Source organism: Rhineura floridana, chromosome 11 (genome assembly GCF_030035675.1).
Source record: "Rhineura floridana isolate rRhiFlo1 chromosome 11, rRhiFlo1.hap2, whole genome shotgun sequence".
Classification (NCBI taxonomy): Eukaryota; Metazoa; Chordata; class Lepidosauria; order Squamata; family Rhineuridae; genus Rhineura; species Rhineura floridana.
Genome location: NC_084490.1, coordinates 2,483,957 through 2,498,919, shown reverse-complemented (window position 1 = coordinate 2,498,919; position 14,963 = coordinate 2,483,957). Strand labels below are relative to the sequence as shown.

At 50.1% G+C, this 14,963-nt stretch overlaps 1 protein-coding gene and 1 long non-coding RNA gene across 9 annotated transcripts in view; one reads left to right on the top strand and one right to left on the bottom strand.

The window, feature by feature from the left end:
• DLG4 (discs large MAGUK scaffold protein 4) overlaps positions 1-11,920 on the top strand; it is a 149,787-nt gene extending 137,867 nt beyond the window's left edge. For all 8 annotated transcript variants that reach the window (XM_061588712.1, XM_061588714.1, XM_061588710.1 and 5 more), the window contains 9 exons: positions 1,100-1,276; positions 1,397-1,433; positions 2,666-2,693; positions 3,464-3,511; positions 4,310-4,411; positions 4,729-4,901; positions 6,067-6,176; positions 7,664-7,755; positions 9,262-11,920. In XM_061588712.1, coding sequence (XP_061444696.1) covers positions 1,100-1,276; positions 1,397-1,433; positions 2,666-2,693; positions 3,464-3,511; positions 4,310-4,411; positions 4,729-4,901; positions 6,067-6,176; positions 7,664-7,755; positions 9,262-9,368 — 874 coding nt within the window. In that variant the 3' untranslated portion in view covers positions 9,369-11,920. The remainder of the gene's footprint in view (positions 1-1,099; positions 1,277-1,396; positions 1,434-2,665; positions 2,694-3,463; positions 3,512-4,309; positions 4,412-4,728; positions 4,902-6,066; positions 6,177-7,663; positions 7,756-9,261) is intronic.
• LOC133366057 (uncharacterized) lies at positions 3,699-6,169 on the bottom strand. Its single transcript, XR_009758344.1, has 3 exons — positions 6,044-6,169; positions 4,714-4,916; positions 3,699-3,830 (listed from the first exon to the last, which is right to left on the bottom strand). It is a non-coding gene; the product is annotated as an uncharacterized LOC133366057 (long non-coding RNA).
• Positions 11,921-14,963: the final 3,043 nt, after the last annotated feature.

Genomic DNA, 14,963 nt, shown 5'->3' with positions numbered 1-14,963 from the left:
CACTTTCCTAGGGAGGCAGTGGGCTGTCCAACACTGGAGGCATTCAAGAGGCAGCTGGACAGCCATCTGTTGGGAATGCTTTGATTTGGATTCCTGCATTGAGCAGGGGGGTGGACTTGATGGCCTTACAGGCCCCTTCCAACTCTACTATTCTATGGTTCTATGTAACCAAGCTGGGTGGGAAACCTGTAGAGTCCTCGAGGGGTTGTGGGCCTGCAACTCCCATCGATCGGCCCTGGCTGTTGGAGCTGAAGGCAGCTGTAGTCCAGCAGCAACTGTGGGGCTACAGATGAGCCACCCCCTGAAGGGAGGAAGTAACCCCATCCCGGTGTGGCAGTTTTGTTCAGGCAGAACAGACTGACATTCAGAATTTCCAGGGATCTCACGTCTTGTTCTCCCTGCTCAACCCTCTGCACCTAGTCTTTATTTCGTTTTGTGTTTTTGCAAGCTCAGATGCCAGCTGAAATTAGACAGGCACCCAGCCTCTTGATAATTTAGGCAGCTCTAAAAGACATGCTACTTTTGAGAAGGCTTTCCCAGTCACCTTATGGAATATTAACTCTGCTGTTGTAGACGTGGTTTTGTGGCATTAAACTTCCCCAGCCTGTCACCGTGCTTGTATTAGTTTATTGTCCGCTGCTTTGGTAGCTCATGAAGCAGTTTCTAAACCTGCAAGTAAATAAAATGACATGAAAATACAAGAGCATTTTTAGAAGATAAGTCAGAGCCAGGACTCCTGAATGCCAGCCCCCACCGGCCCGCCTTCTTACTTACAAGCCGTCCAAGGGGCTGGCCCCCGCTGCCAGCCTCCTCCTCCCCCTTCGTCTCAGGGTTGCCCTTGCAGAACGCTGGCTGGGACTGACGGGAGTGGTCGTCCAAAACATCTGGAGGGCACCAGGTTGGAGAAGGCTGCCATGTGTGGATGTGAGAAGGGGGGAGACAAAACTAGGATGAGTTAGCTCCGCCTGCCAACGGTTCTGGCTCCACCTACTCTTGGGCCTGCCTGCCTTCTGCCCCACCAGTCCCAGGGGGCACCAGCCGCCATTGCGTCCCGTGGTCACCCACTGATGCCTCCTCCTCCCCGCCGGCCTCCAAACAGGGCGCTCTTTGACTATGACAAGACCAAGGACTGCGGCTTCCTGAGTCAAGCGCTGAGCTTCCATTTTGGAGACGTTCTGCACGTGATTGACGCTTCCGATGAGGAATGGTGGCAGGCACGGCGAGTCCATCCGGACAGTGACAGCGACGAGATTGGCTTTATCCCCAGCAAAAGACGGTAATGAACTGGGGGGGTCTTGGTAATTGGTAGGGGGAAGAGCTGAGAGGGGAGCAGCTTCTGCCCCTGCTCTGAACCTCTCCCCCCCCCCCACTACCTCAGTCTGTCTCTTTCTTGCAGGGTCGAGCGGCGGGAGTGGGCGCGGCTAAAAGCAAAGGTAATTGGCGTTCCTTGCACCTCTTGCTTGGGCAGCCGGCAAAAGCCGCACCTTGTGAGCATGTGTCTTAAAGAGGAGAGGTTTGCCCTGATTAAAAGCGTCCCACTTGCACCTCCAGGGTACACATGGAGTTCATTTCCTTGCGCATGAACTGGGCACTGTTCATTTCAACGGTAGGCAGGTTAAATACGGGCCGTAGCTCAGTGGTAGAGCACTTCCCTTGCATGCAGAAGGCTCTGGGTTCAGTTCCTGACAGCATCTCCAAGTAGGGCCAGGAAAGATTCCCTGCGTGAAAGCCTAGAGAGCTGCTGCCGGTCAGTGTCAACAATACTGAGCTAGATGGACCCCAGTGGTCTGACTCAGGATAAGGCGGTTTCCCCATTTGTCTTCTGTTCCTCCAGAAGGTAGGACCCAATTCAACTGCTTAGAAGTGGGGTTTTTTGGAAGGACTTCCTGACAATATGCCAATAAAGCAGACAGCCTTAGAAGATGGTGGACTCTCCTTCGTTAAGGGGGTTTTCAAACAGAGGCTGGAAGAGAGGGTCTCCTCCATTGGCAAGGGGTTGGAGTAGATGACCTCTAATAACCCTTTCAGCTCTGTGATCCTGTAGGAAGTACACAAGCGTTATACCCTTATCCTCCATGAATTTGCTGTCCAGATTGGTGGCCATCACCCCATCTTTTGGGAGTGAATTCCATGGGCAAATTAAGGCGTAGGGTGAAGAAGCAGTTTCTTTTGTTGTCTGTCTTGAAGCTGCTGTCCATTTTGCCATATAACATCAATATATCTGCATCCCAGGATGGGGGGATTCTCTGGCCTGTACGAGTTACGCCAGGGAACTGGCGTTCTCCTCCCGCCCTTCAGCCAAAATACAAAAACGAACAGCTGCCGGGGCACCTTACAAACCTCGGTGATATTTGGCTCCTTTTGCATTAAGTGATCAGCATGGCTTTTTTCCCGCTCCGGTTCACCATGTGGGCAGGCCCCAGAGTCCTGACGCGGGGCTCTGACCCTCAGATTTCTGCCCTGGTGTAACCGGGATGTCACAGCTCCCTTTCCCCATTTGGTAACTCCTGCATTTAAACACAGGGAGGGGGTGGGCTTCTCTTCCTAGCCCTTGCAGCTGCCTCCACGCCCCCCCCGGACCCTCACAGCCAATGCCAAGGTTTCTCTCACTCTCTCTCTCTCTTTCTCCCTTTTTCTCCTCATCCTTTCTATCTTCTCTCTCTAGGATCGGGTGCCAGGATCGGGCTCTCAAGGTGGGTGTTTGCCTCTAGGCCACCCTTCCCCAACCTGTGCCCTCCAGCAGTTTTGGACTACAATTCCCATCAGCCCCTGCTGGGGGGCTGATGGAAGTTGTAGTCCAAAACAGCCAGAGGACACAGGTTAGGGAAAGTCTGTTCCAGGCCTTTCTCTTTGCTCTTTTTTTCCAAGACTGTCCTTTGAGATATACAGTATTTCCACACCTTGAAATCCACAAGGGTGGAAGGTTTCTTTTTCCTTTCCCCTTCCCCTTCTCCCTCTGGTAATATTTCCTGCATTCCTACTTCGTTTTACCCATTCCTGCATGTGTATCCCACCTTTCCTCCAAGGAGCTCAAGGCCCTCATTTGATTGCCACAACAACCGTGCGAGGTAGATTGGGCTGAGAGACGGTGACTGGCCCCACAGCCACCCACATGGCCGAGTGGGGATTTGAACTCTGGTCTCTCAGGCCGACACTTCAGCCGCTGCACCACACTGGCTCTCAAGTTGCCCCTACTGCCCCGTTGCTCTAGAGCAGCCTTCGCCAACCTGGTGCCCTCTGGCTGATTTGGACTACAATTCCCATCAGCCCCTGCATCGTCATATGGCTGTGCTGGCTGGGGCTGATGGGAATTGTAGTCCAAAGCATCTGGAGGGGTGCCAGATTGGGGAAGGCTGGTCTGCCCTGCTGCTTGCTCTGTTAAGGAGAGGGGATGGATGCAAGAGGCCCTCTGGGGCGTGGGATAGACGGATTCCCATTCACAGCCCTCTCCTTTCCACTCCAGGTCGAGAAGATGCTGTCTTGAGCTACGAAACCGTTGTGCAAATGGAAGGTGAGTGGCAGTCCCTTCCCTCCCTAGCCCCGAATTCCCTTGCTTGATTTAAGCCAGGGGTTGCCAGACGGTGGCCTGTGGATCACCAGTGGTCTGCTAGCCTCATTCAGGGGGTCCACGGCATGTCTGCGGATTTCTGGTTGAAGATGGGAGACGGCACATCCATCGCACTGAACGTTCACGTTGGTTTTGAATGACTGCTGCTTTTATTTCTGGTTGTTACTGTGTCGCAGTTTGAATTCTGTGGAATGACAATTGCTACGAGAGGCAGAAAAATCATGATGTTGTTTGCCAAGAACCTCAGCAATTTTCAAGTGGTCTGTCGGGGGAGAAATTTGGGAAGCCCTGGTTAACCCATGGGGGAGCCAAACCCATTCCATTGAAATGCTCTTAAATATTCAGACACAAGAACCCCTGGCCTCTCTTAGGAAGTGAATAGCCCTTGTCGCTTTCTCATCAATGAAGTAAAATCTTGGAAATACGACGTATCCATTCAACAAATTGCTCTCCCTCTGCAACTCCATGCACCTACGAGGTTTAGGGGGGGACATCCGGTTGGTGCCAACGGCCCATTCTTCAGTTCTGTGATCCTGATTAGCATCTTATCTTCTCCCACCCCTCCCCTTTCCCCCCTCTTTTGGTTTAGCAATGAGGATGAGATCTGTGTAGCTCAAAAGCTTGCTTATTGCTTTGTGGTTGATTGTAATCAAGTGATTGTTTCAACGTCCCATTTCTTGTATTTTCCACCCTTAGCAAATGGTCGCAAAACCTTTCCAAATTCTTTGGGTTTTTTCTTAGTTCACTATGCTCGCCCCATCATTATCTTGGGCCCCACTAAGGACCGAGTCAACGATGACCTCCTCTCCGAGTTTCCTGACAAATTTGGCTCCTGTGTCCCACGTGAGTCCAACAGGGGGACCCTATCTCTGTCCCCCTCCCTGGGGAGTGGGGTAAAATTATGGGCAGTGGGCAATGGAGACAGGTCTCTGATGTCAATGGCACAGTGAATCCGCTCCAGGTTTTAGTTCAAACTTTCAAGGAGCTGCCCTGGGCAGCTCCTTGAAAGTTTGGACTAAAACCCGGAGCGGATTCACTGCCCCGCTGACATTGGAGACACCAGTTTCCACTGTTGGTGGGGAGGAATTCCACCGCAGCTTGGCATGGAGATGCTGTTGCCCCCATATGTGACGGAGGCTCCGCACCTTTCCACTCCACAGACACCACTCGGCCGAAACGGGAGTACGAAGTGGATGGCCGGGACTACCATTTTGTTGCCTCTCGGGAGAAGATGGAGAAGGACATCCAGAGCCACAAGTTCATCGAGGCCGGCCAGTACAACAGCCACCTTTACGGGACGAGCGTCCAGTCGGTGCGCGAGGTGGCTGAGCAGGTACGCTGGAGGCGACTTAAAACGGAAGGACAAGTGGTCAGGCAACATGCAGGAGCAGCTGAGTCAGAAATAGTGTGCCATTTGACAACAGGAAAGTTCGGACTGAGCGAGTGTAATCGGGACCAAAATTCAGAGTCCAGTGATATTTTGGGCATGTCTGCACCATACATTTAAAGTAGTGTTGTTGTTGTGATGTGCCTCCAAGTCGACTACGACTTATGGCGACCCTATGAATGAGCGACCTCCAAGAGCATCTGTCATGAACCACCCTGTTCAGATCTTGCAAGTTCAGGTCTGTGGCTTCCTCTATGGAATCAATCCATCTCTTGTTTGGCCTTCCTCTTTTTCTACTCCCTTCTGTTTTTCCCAGCATTATGGTCTTTGCTAGTGAATCAGGTCTTCTCATGATGTGTCCAAAGTAGGATAACGGTACAGTTATCATACTGTACTGTACATACTGTAATGCCCCTTTAAACAGCTGTGGCTCCCTCTGAGTCCTAGACACGGTTGTTTGTGAAAGGTGCTGAGAATTGTTAGGAGACCCCCTCTTCCCCTCACAGAGCTAAAATTCCCAGAGTTCCCTGGGAAAAGGGTCTGACTGTTAAACCACTCTGGGAATTGTAGCTCTGTGAGGGGAATGGGCAGTCTCCAAAAACCTTTCAGAACTCTTCCCAAACGACACTTCCCAGGATCCTTTGGGGGAAGCCACGACTGTTTACAGTGTTATCATACTTCTTTAAATGTATGGTGCAGCTGTGGCCTTAGTTGCTCCCCATCTTCAGTGGCGCACAGCATGCAATCAGGATCTTGCTCAGTGCTGATGTTCCGAGCCCATTGAGGTGCACATTATCCCCCCTTCTCTTTTTGACTGGGTCTCTGGGGCCTGCTTGTTATGAGAGGAGGTGACTGAGAGTGCCGGGGGGGGTGGGGCTGGCATCTGATCCACAGTATGTTCTGATGCGCCCCCAATTGTGTGTGTCTGGGGGGCAAGAATATGTGCAGTTGAACATATCAGAGGTGGAGATTGGCCTACTAATGGATGTTTTTGGGAGGGGAAAGGCATTAGGGAAGCCACAGAATAGCCGTGGCCTTGAGTGGCCAATGGAAAAATACAAACACAAAGAGATATAGGAACTTCTGACCTAATTTCTGTCTTCTTGCCCAGGGCAAGCACTGCATTTTGGATGTTTCAGCAAATGCCGTCCGGAGGCTGCAGGCAGCTCAACTCCACCCCATCGCCATTTTTATCCGGCCGCGCTCCCTCGAGAATGTTCTGTGAGTGGCCCGCTGGGACAGCCAGGGTGGGTGGGGGGAGAGAGAGTCACCCCCGTTGTAGTCTTTCGGTGATTGGCTGCCTCCGGGGCTTTTTACCGGTGTGAGCAGGCAAAGGCGTGGGAGGTGGGTGTGAGAAAGCGGGCAAAGGTCTGTGTGTGTAAGAGGATAGGAGCTGGTCTGGGGGATGACCAGAGTACAGCAGGCAACTTGCTTTCTCTTTTGTGAAAAGACTGTGATCTCGACGGCTTTAAGTTTGTTTTTGAAAAAAGTTATCCAAGGGCACTTCCAAACAGTTGCTATTTTCAGGTGGGATTCAATCACATACCGGCATGTTCAGGCTGCACAGCTATTGGGAGGTCTCATGCAGCAAACCCACTTTCCCTCCCCCCCAAAAAAAATCAGAATTTTTTGCAATAAGGAAAGTGATGGGGGAAATGTGGGATTAATGCTTTCTGTGACACATTGTTGTCTAACCTCCCTGCAAACAAATCAGGAAGAATGCTCAGTGAACAGGTTGTCTGGAAATGTCCTGAGTGTGTGTGTGGGGGGGGACATGATCAAGGTTTCCAAAATGATGCATGGCATGGAGAAAGTTAGGGGAAGAGAAAGGAGTTTTTTCTCTTTCTGTCATAGCGTAAGAACCCAGGGGTCACCCAGTGAAAATGATTGGCAGAAGGTTGTAGACACACAACAGGAGAAGGCTTTCTTCACGCAGCATGTAGTTAAACTGTGGAACTCACTGCTACAAGATGGCTTCTGCTAGACAACACTGAAAGGGGCTTTGAGAACATAAGAGCCTGCTGGATCAGGCCAGTGGCCCAACTGGTCCAGCATCCCATTCTCACAGTGGCCAACCAGATGCCCATTATGGGAAGCCTGCAAGCAGGACTTGAGCACAACAGTCACTCTCCCTTCCTGCAGTTTTCAGCAACCAGTATTCAGAAGCAAGCTGCCTCTAACAGTGGATTTGGTCAGTCTGGTGAGGCTGAGGCTTTTCATTTGCATTTTGCTTTTCCAGCAAAAGGAATGGTGTTTGCAGCACCTCTCACTCATTCAAAATGGAGACACCAGTAACAGTGATTTTTGTAGTTCAAAACTGCTGGAGGGCACCAGGTTGGAGAAGGTTGGATGAATCGATGTAAGCAGACAAGGGCTAACAATTGTGATGGCTAAAGTGAACCTCCAGATCCAGGGGCAGTATATCCTTTTGAATATCAGAGCCACCAGAGAAGGCTGTTCCCGTCATGCCTTGTTTTGTGAGGTTTGCAGAAGCATCTGGTTGGCCCTTGGGCTCCTCAGTGCCTGACTGGGGGACCCAAGTGGCAGTGGCCGTGCCTGCCAGTGCAAAGGGCCAGCACTCTACACGCGCTTCCAAAGCACAGAAATGGCCTGTCCTCTCAGCAGGAGACAGGCGGGTGGGAGAGACCATTCTTAGGGTTGCACGGCCTTCATATTGTTTTGTCTCCCTCCTTCCTTTCTGTCCCCAGAGAAATTAACAAGCGGATAACGGAGGAGCAGGCACGGAAAGCCTTCGAAAGAGCTACGAAGCTGGAGCAGGAATTTACAGAGTGCTTCTCGGGTGAGTCACCCACCCTCCCTTGCCTTCCAGCAGAGCTGACGGACCTGAGGTCTCGAGGCCAAAAGTGACCCCCCTGGCCTCTCTGCGTGGCCCTTGGGACCATCCCCACACTGCCCTTGCTTCATAGCCTCCTTGAGTCTTTTGAACTCTGATTGTGCCTCTTGCTTTCCTGGATGGAGGGGGGGATGTGACTGTGCATAGAAACTAGCCTATTTGCATTCATTGCTCTGCCCACGTTTGCCTCCGGCTCCTCCAGAATCTGGCCCCGGGGCTAAAAACATCCCCCATCCCTGGCTTAAGGAACAGGCAGGTGCAAAACTCTCTCTTTGCATTCTGCTATGTCTGCAGAGTACAAACGAGAGATAATTTTTGTGTGCCAAATGCAACTTTCTCAAAGCTGTTAATGTTCTGTTCTGGTGTCTTGTTCTGAAATCAAGTTTCTAGTCCATATGTCTGTGGAGGTAAGCTCAAAAGCACACGGACCATGCCTCAAGAAACCTCAGATGAGCTGAGTCTAGGCCAGCATTCTCCTTCCCACAGAAGCACATGTTGTAGTACATGCTGAAGTTTCTGTCCGATTGGCCCTTGGAGCATGTGGGGAGAGGGCTTTGAGCAGAGGGTTTTTTCCCTCTCCTTTTCAAAATTTAAGGCAAGGCCTCCATGTTTTGGTCTATTTGACATTCTCATCAGTGGTCCAGAGGCTGCTCTATGTGTGTGCGTGGAGGGGGTTTCTAAGATGAGGAAGCGGGCTAACATCACTTTTGCTTTTTGGTGTGAAGAGAAGGCTGTAAACATCCCTCTTACCTCCTTTACTTAATGCAAGAGTGGAAGGCACTCACTGCATGCTCAGAAGTTACTACTGTTGCCGATACAGTGGAACCAAAACAGACAAAATGTTGCAGGAATGGAACATGGAAGCCGATCAAATGGTGTGTTCATTTTGCTCTTTGCATCTGATTTTTTCATGGTGGCAGTGCCCAATGCATCTCAGTGGGGCAGTGGAATCTGCTGAAAGCACCTTGGATAGCTCTGTGAAAACCCGGATGTTCACAGACTCCCACTTCCTCCCTTAACCAAGGAACACCATGTGGGACTCGGTGGATGGGCGGGGTGGGTGCATCTGGCAACGTGGACTGTATAGCCCACAAAAGCTCACGCCCCGATAAATCTTTAAGGTGCCGCAAGACTCTTGGGTCACGCGCTACGACAGATGTAACACACAACTCCCCTGGCCTTTGACACCTGAGACCGATGTTTTCAGGACATACCTTGTTCCTGTGACTGTACTTTGTTTTCAACTGGTCTTTAACTTGTTGTAACCCACTCTGGGACCGCGTTGTGGTGAAGGGCAGGTAAGAAATTGCAGTGGTGATGGCTGATACCACTGCCACCCCTCTTTCTGGGAAGTCCAGCGATTGATCTCTGGTTTCCAAAGCAACCCCAAACTCTTTCCTGTCCGCCTTTCACACGCTCTCACCCCTTGCCACCCTCTGCCTCTTTCCCCAGCCATCGTAGAAGGAGAAAGTTTCGAAGAGATCTACCACAAGATCAAGAGAATCATTGAGGAGCTCTCTGGCCCCTACATCTGGATCCCAGCTCGCGAGAGACTTTAGGAGCTATGAACTGATATTTCCCGGAAGGAATGGCAGAAACAGCCACCACCACCGAATCTGCAGCGGAGCCGTCCCCAGCGAGGGGGAGGGGGCAACTCCTGTCTCTTGCCAGTGAACTTAGCTGTTTGGTTAATATTTTGAGGATGGGTGGGGACATCTTGGGACGGGCTTCTTTCGTTTCTTCCTTTTACTCTTTAATATTCTCAATTTCCCCCCCCTTTTTTCTTAATTTTTTTCCTTTTCTTCTTCTTGCGTGATCCGGCCACCCTGACCCTGGTTTGAAACAGTCCCGTTTTCATTTCTACAGCAAATGGGGGGCTTTTGTTTTTTTTACCCCCATCCCCAACAGCGCTAGCGCATGCATGCTGTCATTTGGGGAGGGCCGGTGGTGGCATTGGGGGAGAAAAGAGGAGTTTGTTTCTTAGAGTCTGATCTCTCTCATTTTACAAGCAGCGAGTTGCAGGCAGAGGGAAGGCCGCCCGGAGACTCTGAACTCAAGGGAAAAGACTGAAGCAAACTTATTAGGCAGAGAAAGGGAGATATTTTTTAAGAAAAACTTTCTGCAAAGAGAAGCCACTCTTGATGAGTTTACTTTTTCTCTGGAGGGGGCCAGAACAGGAGTTTGGCACGGAGTTTTAAGTTTCCTACTTGTGGTTTGATCCTCATTAGAGCAGGGAAAGGGATGGGATTTGGGAATTAATTTTGAAAGAAACATGTTAAAAGAATCAAAAGGGGGAACAAATTCATCATGCTTTTTGCCTTTTTTAAAAAAATTATTTAATCTATTTTCCCCTCGGAAGGAAACAAGGATAAAGATTTCATTCCTTCTTGCTTTCATTTTGGCTGAAGAATATTTTACGACTGAACAAGCACAGACCTAGGACTGATGAATCCAAGAGAATTCTTGCTTGCAAGTATGGCCTGATGACGATAATGATGACTTTGAGATATATAATATATATATATTATATTTTTTTCCAATTGAATTTTTCTTTTTGATTTTCTCTCTCATTGTTTTCCTCTTAAGTGCATGAAGGTTACTTTTGTGGCTTCAAAACTTAACAGAGAACGAGAAAAATAATGAAGATAAGAATAATTAATGGAACCATTTTGCTAATCCAGCAATCTATATTTTTCTTTCTGGGGGAGGGAGAGGAGAGAGAGGGGGCAAAAGAAGAGAAAGATAAAAAAAGAGAAATAGAGTTTTTTCAATGTCCTGTGACTATTTTTTGGGGTCATATCAAGTATTTTGGTGCGGGTGTGTGTGATGTATGAAAAAAATACAAAGGAGAACAGTTTTGGGGGGAGATATATTTCGGAGGGCTGTTTTAGTTTCACATCTGAAGATTTTAATTTCCAAATCTAATGGATTAATTATTATTTTTTGTATATAAAGAAAAAAAAGAGAGAGTGGACTTGGGGGGGTGGAGAAATTTTGCCCCACCCTTTCTGCTCCGGCCACTGCTGGACCCCTGCAAGACACAAAACTCCCCAACATGTAGTCAGTCGGGGGTGGGAGTGAAGAAAAGTCATGGGTGAACAGGAGGAAAGAGTTGCTCTTTATCAGTGCAGAAGTTGTTTCTGTAGCTGCTGTGAAGTTAAGCAACGTGGATTCTCCACCAGATGTTTGAACTAAACTTTCAATAGAAGTGGAGTTCTTCCCCCACCCCTCTCCAAAAGCGAGCCAGGTTCCTAGCCCTCACCGTTCATAGGAGTAAAAAAAAACTGTACAGGAAAGGGGTTAAATCTAAACAGTTTGATTATCCCTGGATAATCAAGTTGGACTTGGTCTGAGATTGAGAAAGCTCAGGAGGCTGGCTAGTGAAGGATCCCCCCCCCCAAAAAAAACAAATAAGCAGCTGAAATTATTCTTTTTTTAAACAAACACTCTGAGCTGAGGAAAGCTCCCAGTGAGGCAAAATGAAAAGGTCCTCTGGAGGAGATGAAGGAAAGATGCAGGCAAGATGAAGAAATAGATTGCAAAGGTACCGACACATTTGCAGGGGGTGGGGGTGCAGGCATCATCCTGGGGCTGTGTTTGCCCCCCTCTCCCCCAGAGTTACCCCAGCTCACCCCAAGCCTATCTTTGTCTGTTCCCCCAGGGGCCAATGGTAAAGTTGCAGAGGGGGGTCTCTACTCCGGCAGGGGGAGATGCAGCTGACGGATGTGGATCTGGATCCGACCCTCTCTCCACCCCACCCCCCTTGAGGACCTTCTAAGGTGTGAACAGGGACCCTGGACTCCTGGGTTCCCTGGGATTTTTGAGAGGGCTCGAAGGGACCGGACACCTAGCATCTTTTTTCCTTGCGCCCCCCCCCAACTCCCAGTAACACTCTGAACTTGAGGGGTGCCTTGAGTCACACTGATTTGTTAAGGGCTTTTCTCTCAAGGGACGGGGTCCCTGCGGCCGCCCCCCTCCCCTCCAAGAAACAGTGTGTTGGCAATGGAAGGGTGTGGTTGGACACAAAGGGGTCTTCCCCCCTCCCCTGGAGCGTTATTTCAAAACAAAACAGGATGTGGAGGTTGTTTCTTTCTGGGGGCCGCGTGATGTTTCTTTGGGGTGGGGGGGTGCGGGGACAGGGGTGGGGAGATATAAGAGAGTATTTTGCATAGAAATATTATCGCCTTCGGCAATGAATAATTAAAAACCAATGAAAAACCCACTTGGCTTGTGTGGCTGTGTGATTTGCTTGCAGGCGTGTGGAACAAAGGAATCTCTGGGTCAGCTTCAGCTCAGCACCTACCTGGGTTACCATACCAAAAAATATTATTTGGCTTTTTTAAATCTCAGTTTAGGTTTAAATCTCTGCATATCCAGCGTATGTGTGCCTGAAGTGTTTGTCTTGATCCTTCCCTATTTTAACCCTTCCCTCTGTGTTTCCCTTTTATTTTTCAGTTGTATGCCTTGGTGGTAGGAACGTGTTTTTGATTCGTTTCTGTTCGTTTATTTTTTCTGTCCAGTTCCATGTGCATCAATGGCACTATATAAACAAATGATAATAACAGTATTCGGAAAATGGCTGGAGCACAGTGGCAGTGCGCCACACAGGTCCACGTGTGGCTGTTTGCCTTGCTCCATCTTCTCCTGGATTACTTATCCTAGGGCAACGGCAGCCGGTGGCTCTGATTTCAGTGGGGCAGTGAAATCCGCTCCGGGTTTTAGTCTGAACTTTCAAGGTGCTTTTCATAGAATCATTGTGCTTAGAACTGTAGAGCTGGAAGGGGCCTATAAGGCCATCAAGTCCAACCCCCTGCTCAATGCAGGGATCCAAATCAAAGCATTCCCGACAGATGCCCATCCAGCTGCCTCTTGAAGGCCTCCAGTGTCGGAGAGCCCACTACCTCCCTAGGTCATTGGTTCCATTGTCGTATGGCTCTAACAGTTAGGAAGTTTTTCCTGATGTCCAGTCAAAATCTGGCTTCCTGCAACTTGAGCCCATTATTCCGTGTCCTGCACTCTGAGACGATGCAGAAGAGATCCAGGTCCTCCTCTATGTGGCAACCTTTTGAGGGCAACTCCTTAAAAGTTCGGGCTAAATCCTGGAGCAGATTCCACTGCCCCACTGACATGGAGCCACCAGCCGCCACTGTCCCAAGGAGGGTGCATCGTTCAGTGGTAAAGCACATATCATAGCGAATTCAAGTGCCCAGCACCATATGGCCAACATGGGGCCACTGAAAAACAACATTAGAAGGGCCCGGCTGCTAGATCAGGCCAGAGGGGGCCCATCTCGTTCAGCCTCCTGTTCTCATAGTGGCCGACCAGATGCCCCAAAGGGAAGCCCACCAGCAGGACCTGAGCGCAAGAGCAGCACTCTCCCCTCCTGCGGTTTCCAGCAGCTGTTAGTCAGAAGCATGCTGTCTCCAACTGTGGAGGCAGAGCATAGCCATCGTGGCTAGTAGCCTTTGATAGCCTTGGTGATGATGATGGACTGCCTTCAAGGTGTTTCCGACTTGTGGCGACCCTACAAATAGGGCTTTCATGGTAAGTGGAATTCAGAGGGGGTTTACCATTGCCTTCCTCTGAGGCTGAGAGGCAGTGACTGGCCCAAGGTCACCCAGTGAGCTTCATGGCTGTGTGGGGATTCGAACCCTGGTCTCCCAGGTTGTAGTCTAACCACTACGCCACACTGGCAACTTTAAAAACTCAGGTCCCAATACCAATCCTTGGGTGACTCCATTTTCTACCTCCCTCCATGGCCTGTAAAGGTAAAGGTGTCCCTGCACTTGTAGTGCAAGTCGTTTCCAACTCTTAGGGTGACGTCTTGCGACGTTTACTAGGCAGACCGTATATATGGGGTGGGATTGCCAGTTCCTTCCCCGGCCTTTCTTTACCCCCCAGCATATGCCGGGTACTCATTTTACCGACCACGGATGGATGGAAGGCTGAGTGGACCTCGACCCCTTCGACTTCCTCTTTCCGTTGGAATCAAACTCCGGCCGTGAGCAGAGCTTCGGCTGTGTTACCGCCGCTTACCACTCTGCACCACGGAGGATCTTGCGCCACAGAGGAACCATTGCCTGTAGGGGGAGTTATTGTGTTACTTGGGTGAACCCCAAAGTTTGTGGAAGTACAGAGAAATTTTTGGTGGTGGTGGGGAAACCTGTCACCTCCTGTGTGTTGATCCTGCGCTCTTTTAAAGCATGTTTTCTGTTAAAACACAGACGAGGAGGGTTGTGTTCAGAATAGCTGCAGTTTCAGAAAAGAAGCAATCCTGCATTCTCTAGAATGGCCCAAACAAGCCCAGCACTGCTGCAAGGCAGATCGCAGCAGGTGCCACAGGGCCAGACACGCCATGTCGGTGACACTTCCATGCATCAATTTGCACATAGAACATGCATGCAAGAGTGATATATTTTCAGGTTTCTGAGGGCCCAGTGGGTAGAGCACTGGCCTTGCACGCAAAAAGTCCCAGATTCAATCCTCAATGGCATCTCCAGTTAAAAGAATCCAGGAGCAAGTGATGGAGAAAAGATCTCTCCTTGCCTGTGGAACCCCAGAGAGCCTCAGACAGACAGAGTGAAGCCATACTGGGCTTACTGCAGAACTATTCCCACCTGATATAAGGGGGTTCGCTGTGTTCCAAGGAATGCCTCCTAAAGGTGTTCGTGGGCATAGAAGCACATGCCTCCACCTGGGCGCCTCCAAGTGTGCCTAGAATGCCTGTCAGCCCCACAGGTGGCCACCTCAGGTGATGGATCTGGGGTGCCCACAGACACAGTCCACCAGGAGTCACCTTGATGTGGTTTTCTGTGGCTAAGTCTCGGCACGCTGCCGGGGCTGCCACAATCTTAAGGCGCATCAAATGTACTTAGGTTCCTCTGACGTCTGTCTTGGATTTTGATTGCTGTCCCTGGCAACTGCTTTTCAGTTTTGCAGTCTGCCCATAACCACTTCTCGGTGTGTAAGTATTCCGTCTGAATGGTAGTGTCGCTGGCCACAGCTGGTCTTTGTTGCTTAAAATGCCCGTGCTCTCTTTCACTTCCGCACCTCCTGATGTCAACACAGAACAAAAGCGACGGCTTCAAGAGCTGGTTCTGTACCTGCCCCCGCCCCCAGTTCCACCAACGCAGATGAATTCCGATGAAACAGAC